The following is an 8274-nucleotide window of genomic DNA, read 5'->3' on the forward strand; positions in this document are numbered from 1 at the left end:
GATGATAAACAGCCATGTTATGATTCTTCTTGGACTGGAAATTGCCATTTTAGGCAACAGCCCTAAGGTATACCATAAACTTGGTTGAGGTCTTAACTAGAGCCAGAATGTGGCTCTCTGCATTTTCCCTTAAAAGCTTAAAGAGAAACCTCATGCTTTCATGAGCCAGGTTTCCTCACCTGGAAACCTTGCTGGCTTCTGTCCCTCCCACAAAGCTGCCTCTTAGAATGGTATGTTGCAGCCCAGATATAGCTCTAACTGGCTTTTTGAAGGCCATATGCTCTTCTGCCTGTTCAAAGCTTAAGCATCTAATCTGCAGCTGAGGGCTTTGCAGAAAAAACTATTCTTACAAAGAAGGAAAACAATAAAAATGAGAATTGTAGAAACCAAAGCAATTGAAAAGTGCTATTATTTAGATTAGTCACCAGTCATCTTGGTCTGACTCAGAAAAGGTGCCTTCAAAGGAAAAGAGGAAAGGGAACCAGAACAAAGAATAAAAGGCAAGATCCAAAAATGAGCTTAAATATAAGAATGCTAGGAAGCACAATGCCCAGCTTTTTTTAAGAAGTGCTTTGGATCTAGGAGTGGGTTATAGATTACTGGATCAGGTACCGAGGTATCTTGGGCACTGAAAGGAGTGAGTCCATTGAGCAACTAAGTCTAGTTTTGTTATTTTTTATGATCTTCCTTTTGCACTTGRACACATTTTTGACTGAATTTGGGTGTTTGTAATTCTTCACCCAAAGCAGCACTCAAAGCCGTAGTCTCATCTGTGCCAACATCACCATGCTTGTGTTTTTGTGTCCATAAGGGATTGATGCAGAGTTGCAATCAAATGCATGCTTCCTACCTCTTTCAACAAGACAAGCACTATGACCTGTCTTACGACACGGGGGACAAGGCTTTGCAGTGCGGACGGCACGTTGATGTCTTCAAGCTATGGCTGATGTGGAGGGCAAAGGTAGGACTGCCTGCTACACATTTGTTTGCATTAAAATAATGCACACCAGATACACTTGTTGGGGCTTTTTTCTGCAGTCATAATTTTAGAAAATATCTGATCTGAGTTTCACATGTATAACATGAAAGAAAGAACATTATTATTTTCTGTGGGTTTTATACTTTTAACAACGGAGCTTCAAAGCAGCACACGTGATTTTGARACTTGAACTCTGGCTTTGCATAGCATTTGCTTTGTGTAACTGTAGGAGTCTAACGACATAAATCATATACCTAGGAATGTTGTTACAAAGATTTCTGGAAATAAAAAGATGTTTTAATTATATTCAGAAATTAAACATGGCAAATCAAGACTGGAATACCTAGTTTCATTGCATGTAGTATATATGAAGTAATCTTTTGAAGGAGTAGAGGGAAGCTCATCAAAAGCTCTTCACTGGGAAATTGTAAACACTAGCTCTAATAGTTAATTTATCTATATTGCTAAATAAGTTCTTGCGTGTATTYATCCAATCTTTTATGTCAGGTTGCCTAAGGTTGGTTCAGAGGAGATGACATCACTGTTTTYATTTCCAGAAAGCTTTAAAGATTCTCATGTGCTTCATTAAACCTCTGAGGAGGTGTGGGAGTCTGTAGAGGAGGATGCAATAGCGGTTGTGGTAACTGGGGTCTGCGGAGTGGCAGGTGATTGTAGCCACATGTCTCTTTTACTCTGAGCCTTTCTCCCGGGGCTACCTTTACTCTGTTTTGAAATCTCTGTACACAGAGGGATAATGACACAGGCATATAAGTCAGTTCTACACTGCCATAACAGATTTAGCAGGGACATTGCATCCATTACTCAGAGAKATTTCTCCTAAAGCCCATTTTTTCAATATGCCTTATACTGCTTTTTCTCTTCTCACACTCTGCTTGTAATATTAACATTACAAAAGAGGATGTGTGTTTCTTAAAGAGTTTATCTATTGCAGCTGTTTATTCCCCTTCCTCACTCTTGAAGCTGAATCCTTTGTTCAAGGCATCACAGTTGGTTATTGCAGGAACAATTATGATGTCACAGAGAGGATTATTACTTCTGCCAGAGAAGAAAAAGCAGGCTTTTCTGCAGCTCTTAAAAACACAGCTTCTGAGTTTATATGGTGTCTGTTAGAAAAGAAGACAAAAAAACACTATAAAGGCAGAGTAGTATCTAAACAAAGTGTGCATTTTCACAGGCATCTGACTGGRCTCCAAAGGTAAATCTGCCCATTCTGTGCCTAACTAAAAATTTAAATATTATTCTTGGAAAGGCCCCAAGCACATCATTCCTGGAAGATTAAAATCCCCTATTCTGAAAATATCAGGAGACTCCCCATGCTGAAACTCAATACCTCCTGAAGACCCSCTTCTATGCCAGTCCAAGCTGTCCAAAACCATCCTCAGCCTCTCTGCRAAATCTACTGAAGGCACCCTTTGGCAAAGGTGCTGTTCAGGTTCTCAGCAAAACATTCCTGAGAACCAGGCAAGTGCCTGATGCTTAATTTGCAGAGTTGGCTATAGGGGTGTCAGTGGCAAGAGCCAGGGACAGATGACCTCTGCTTAGCAAAGTGTCCTTCATCACACAGAATCATATCCTTACCTGATCTCACAGAAACTTCTGAGAAGTGACTTGTGCTGACGTCTTGGCAAGTAYTGAGTGGTCCTTTTGCTGTTTTAATTCATAGAACAGATATTTTCGTAACTTCTTTTCTTCATCTCTCTATAAAGGGAACCACAGGATTTGAAGCRCAAATTGATAAGTGTTTGGAACTTGCTGAATACCTATACAATAAAATAAAGAACAGAGAAGGGTATAAAATGGTGTTTGATGGAAAGGTATGTAGTGCAACTTCTTTTTCTCAGCTGGTCGACAGTGCTTGCTTCATTGCCTATTGGGATGCTACCAACAGGTCAAATCAAACAACATGGGACAAAGCAGGGACCCTAGTAACAAAACCTSTTATGCCAGTTCCTCTCTTCCTCCTGGAATGCAGGGACAAGGGAGATGAGGCAGCTGTGCATAAGTGCTTGGTTTGCCCAGTTTAACCCTGCAGAAGCAGGGTKTAATCCTGTGGTATCTCAGCCAAACACAGCACACAGAGGCACAATTAGAACCAGGTCTTAGGTAATAAAAACAAGTTGCAGTTTCATAAATAGCAGGGTCTRTTAGGAGTGGGAAGTACAGTGCCCCACACAGCTCTGAAAGAACGCCTGTACAGAGCAGTTTCTCAGGTGGGCAGTCACAGGGGAGCTGGGGTAACTTGAAGTGACCTGGAGGGACATCTGCACTGAGGTCCCTGCTATGATGGGGTGCAGCACAGCAGGGCAGGGGCTGGTGGTGCTTGGGAGGCTCCTGAGACWCAGGGAGCATCACTGTCTGGGTGCAGATATCACTAGGCATGGTACTGGAGAGAGTCCAGCTGAGATGGCAGCCCGGGATGGCAGGAGCTTGGCTGCAGCACAGTGCCCAGGGCAAGGCAGTGCAGCCTGGGTTGGGTGGCTGTACCCATGAACAGCACTGGACTGTCCCATGTTTGGCCATCGCTTTGTGGACAGCCTCTCCAGCTGGGATGGCTGGGGACAGGAAGGGATCTCCATTACAGAGTTAGCTGGGGCTTTGCCTGTAAAAGAGAACAAGGATGAACATCACTACGTTTCTTCAGAGGTTACAGGCTCATATCCTCATACCACAATGGAATTTAATTTCCTTACCTCCCACGTCATCACTGAATTTGGTGCACTGGATCTGATGATGAGTAAAGGGACTGGCAACAGGAGGAGTTGCTGTAAGACACATTTAGCATCCAGCAAAGAGGAACACAGCAAGGCAGGCAGCTGTTGGGAGATTGGAAAAATGCACACAATGTCAGCTAGTTCTTACTTTATGCCTTTCTGCTTAGTGCTCCCATAGATGTTAAAYGAGCTAAGATGCTGTGGTGCTTGCGTATTAATGCAGCAGCTAGCTGAATCAAATGGAGAAGTAATAAATTTCATTAAATGTAAGAAAATCTGAGACTGTCTTATGCACCACCTGTGGCTCCTGTTTACAGAATCAGATTCTGTATTATTGTGCCATGTAATAAAAGTAAATGACATGGTCCTCACCTCTAAATTATCTGTAATAGACTCTTGTCTTAGCCACAYGGTCCCTTCAGCCCCTGGAGGGGATTGGATCTGCAAAATCTAGATGCCTTTCAGAAAGGCATAAATATATTTGCCCAGCTGGATGATGTGTTTTGCATCTGACACCCTGGGAATAAATTGCTTAAAATTATCTTTTCTGCATTAATAATGATGATGACTCTCAGTGGACCACAATAATGAAAACCATTGACTGCTGTCACAAGATGATATATGACAGGGAGGGAAGGCATGAACTTAATTGCAATTGAGACATTATGAGCATTTCTCACATAGTAAACTCTTATTATTCTGTGCCTAGCCTCAGCACACAAATGTCTGCTTCTGGTACATACCTCCCAGCTTGCGTGGCATGGAAGACAAYGAAGAGAGAACGAGCCGCCTGATGAAGGTGAGCAGCGTCCTCCGGGGTATCCTGCAGTGAGCAGTGAAACCCTTCAAGCAGTCAGTCCCCAAAATTGTCTCCCAGGGCACAGGGCAAGGCGAGATTTTGGCAAAAGGCACCTCCACGGTTGTTTACTGCAGGTCAGTCTGGTGCCACCTTGCTCTGGTCCCCAGTTGTGGTTTTCCCTGGGTTTGCCCGAGCTCCAGAGGCATTTGCTCCGTGCTACTGTGAGCTGCAGTCACTAAACCCAGCAAGGGCAGCCAAAGCTCAGCAATCCTACAGCGCTCTGGCATATATAAACAATTGTAGCCACGTTTTGAACACTACCAAAAACAGCCACTGTGTCCCTGTCAGCAATATTCAGGAAGTAGCAGAGGGAAATTTTCCCAGTCATTTTAAGAGCAGGACAAAGAAACTGGATAAATTGAATGCCTTTTCAATGTGAGATTTATTCCTTAGTGGGGGTTAATGTTTTCTTTAATGTTGGATGTAATTTCATTTCATCTGCTTGTAGCTCTCCGTCTTCTATAAAAAAAGAAAGTAGACTCTGTTTTAATAATACTGAGGATGATGATAATAATGAAAATAATGATAATAATGACATCGATAATAGTCATCACAATCCCCTGCTTTTTTTTACTCTGCAGGTGGCACCGGTGATAAAAGCCAGGATGATGGAGTATGGCACAACCATGGTGAGCTATCAGCCCCTGGGAGACAAAGTGAATTTCTTCCGGATGGTCATCTCAAACCCTGCAGCCACTCACCAAGACATTGATTTCCTGATTGATGAAATAGAACGCCTGGGACAAGATTTATAATAACTGGGTGGGAAAATCTSTTCCTGGACCTCTAAGTAGACAATTAAGTTGTCACAAACTGTGCGAATGTATTTGTAGTTTGTTCCAAAGTAAATCTATTTCTATATTGTGGCGTTGGAGTAGAGTACAGTTTAAAATCAAGAAACATGACTCCTTTAAAGTCCTTTCCTGAGTTTTAGAATGCCTCCTTAATAATCAGCTGCACAAAAAGCTTCATTGAAACAAATAAGGAAGACCAGAAGATACTTTAAATTTTATCCCAAATTTTAACACAATAATTGAATTAAAAGCAATCACACTGAATTATGCCAAAGTTGCCCAAAAATATGACAAAATCAAATTGGGGGAAGTGGGAGGGGGTGGTGAGATGCAGAATATACATGTTGTGTGTTTAAAAGTGAAAGGATTTTGCCTTTTTCGTAGTATTAGAACAGAATTTCTAATTTACCTATAGCAACATGCAAATGTATTTAAATAGGTATAGTTTTACAAAAGGAAATATATATATATATATATAAAAAATCCTATTTTGTAAACTATATATTTTTATTTTATATGGGTTATAAAACTGCAAGGACRGAAGTTGAAAATTAACTGGGATTCTTCTTCTTTTGATGGAGGTGCCTCRAATATTTATTACTGCTTATTTTAAAATATAAGCCCACATAACACATTCTTTCTCCATGTCATATGGATTGTACATCTCCAGGGTTGGTTACTGAAAAACCTCAAGAGGACTGCAGCTCTTACAACCACTTAATAAGATCAATTACAGTACAACAATAGGATGCCATTATTCCTGATTATGTTTCCCATGTGGCCTGAGCAGACGCACAATCAATACACACTGCTAACCAAGACTGAAATAAGGTTGTATTTGCATGGTTTCTGTGTTCTGTGTTTTAAAAGCCAATAAAAAAAAAAAAAGTCACATACACATTTGAGTAAATTCTTATCTCAAAGCTGTTTTTGCTGTGAGCAGTCCAAAATTACAATGAAAACCTCACAGCTGCATTAAGAAGGTAAAGAATTCTTACAGATGTACAGGTCTGCAAGACAAGGCCTAAATTAAATGTGACGGCAAGGCCCAAATTAAATGTGACTGTAATCTGAGTGACAGGGATGGGGTCTAAGTAACAAACTGTTTTGTCAAAGGATTCTCACAGTGCTGGATTCCGTTCTTGTCTACAGTTAAGTTGAGATATGGCTTCATCTGCCAAAGAACAGCCCCTACAGAGCCTCACAACCTTTTTAGAAACCATGGGCGTAGCTCTTGCAGAAATTATTTGCTGCATCATTCCTTAGCTTTAGAGGTGTCTCTGGCATGGAAACTGAAGTTTATCCTTTTTCCCCCCAGCATCTGGAAGTGTTGGTAAGAGTTCTGCAGCTTAGACCTGTCTACTTATAACCCTACTAAAGTTTTGGTTTTAACTTTGCCTAAACAGCCAACTTGTGTTTGTAAAGCAATATTGTTTTGCTGTCTCTAAAATACTTGAAGACAAAAAAAGAAGTGCAATGTGGTTTTAATTTCATCTAAAATAGATAAATGGAGTATTGATTCAATGTAATATGAGGACATGAAGTAAGAGGAAGTAAATAGTGTCTGTAATTGTGTTGCCTTTATTATATTGATAGTACTGTTTTGTCACCTCAGATTGAGGCTGTGCACTTTAGATTTAAACTGTACAATGTTGCAAATCAACATGTGTTGCTGTATAAGCTTGTACAATATATTATTGATATGTCATTATTTGTGTGGTAGTAGTATTGACTCTTGATATTGTAAGAACTGCTCTCAGGCCTGTCCCTCTCCTGTACCTTGGCTTGGTGTTGCCCTCTCCSCATCAGCTTCTGGGCAGGCTCTCACCTCACCTCAGTGGACTTCCATTGCACCTGCATAGTGTTGCAAGTCAAGCTGTAGAGGAGATACCAATCCTATCAGGGAGGCCTCAAAGTGACCTCTGCTAAACCTGTCAAAATCAGCAATCACTGAAATACTGAGTAGAGCAGCAAATTATATTCTTTTTTCTTGCTGGGAAAAAGGCAGGCAAAGAACTTACAAAGTACCAACAGGACAGGGACAATGATGAAGGTGATCAGCCTGGTTACATCTTGCATGTGCAATTACGTTTTAAAGTGCTAAGTGCAAACAGCGTATTTATTAGATGTATGTGCCAATCCAAGATTTACATTTGGTGTTCCAGGAGAACCAGCTTTTTTTTTTTTTTTACACATTACTGTACTTATTGCAGCCAGGAAGGAGCGGCATAGCAATCTGTTCTTGTGTTTGACCAAAGTATCTTATCTGTGATGTTGATCTAAATCCAAATAAAAGTGTAAAATGTGAGTCTGGGTCTTTTCATTAGCAGCACTGATGAGCACTCTGAGTGTTTATCACTTGTGCCATTTTGGAGCAAGGCCCCAATAAAGAGAATGTTTAATTGGAACTTTCTATGTCTCCTGCTGTATTTTTTTTGTTACAAGATGCATTCTGTTCACAACTGTAGCATAAAAATAGCAACTGTATCGCCAGACCTTTTCTAGGCAATACTCCAGACCTTTTTTAAGGCAACACTCAGCATCATCATACAAGGGTAAACCTGCCGTCTGGTATTCCTTTACCTTAACTTTGCAAGATGGATTTAGTTGATTTTTTCTCCTCAGACAGAGGCAGTTTTCTAATGTTTTGTTTTGTCTTTTTATTTCACAAGTACTTATCCACAAATTAACCATAGACCCCAATCAGCCATCAGCAGTGAAAATCAGCACAGCAGTGAGAGCAGTCAGCGCACTTGCCAGGACAGCACAGACTATACAATGGCAACAATTTGAAARGGCTATGAAGTAAAATAGACAAAACAACTAATACAAAACTCTGATATTTTAATCTTTATGTCTCCCATAGCCCAGGCCTGCCTCCCTTCAAAATCTGCCACCAATCTGCTTTAT

The 8274-nt window shown here is 40.7% G+C and overlaps 1 protein-coding gene across 1 annotated transcript in view; it reads left to right on the plus strand.

The window, feature by feature from the left end:
• GAD2 (glutamate decarboxylase 2) overlaps positions 1-7766 on the plus strand; it is a 40833-nt gene extending 33067 nt beyond the window's left edge. Inside the window, exons 12-15 of the mRNA XM_057384073.1 lie at positions 812-961; positions 2707-2814; positions 4421-4510; positions 5152-7766. Of these exons, the coding sequence (XP_057240056.1) occupies positions 812-961; positions 2707-2814; positions 4421-4510; positions 5152-5325 (522 nt within the window). The 3' untranslated portion in view covers positions 5326-7766. The remainder of the gene's footprint in view (positions 1-811; positions 962-2706; positions 2815-4420; positions 4511-5151) is intronic.
• Positions 7767-8274: the final 508 nt, after the last annotated feature.

This window comes from Malurus melanocephalus, unplaced genomic scaffold (assembly GCF_030028575.1).
Source record: "Malurus melanocephalus ecotype Western Australia unplaced genomic scaffold, MMel_1.1 scaffold_14, whole genome shotgun sequence".
NCBI classification, from domain to species: Eukaryota; Metazoa; Chordata; class Aves; order Passeriformes; family Maluridae; genus Malurus; species Malurus melanocephalus.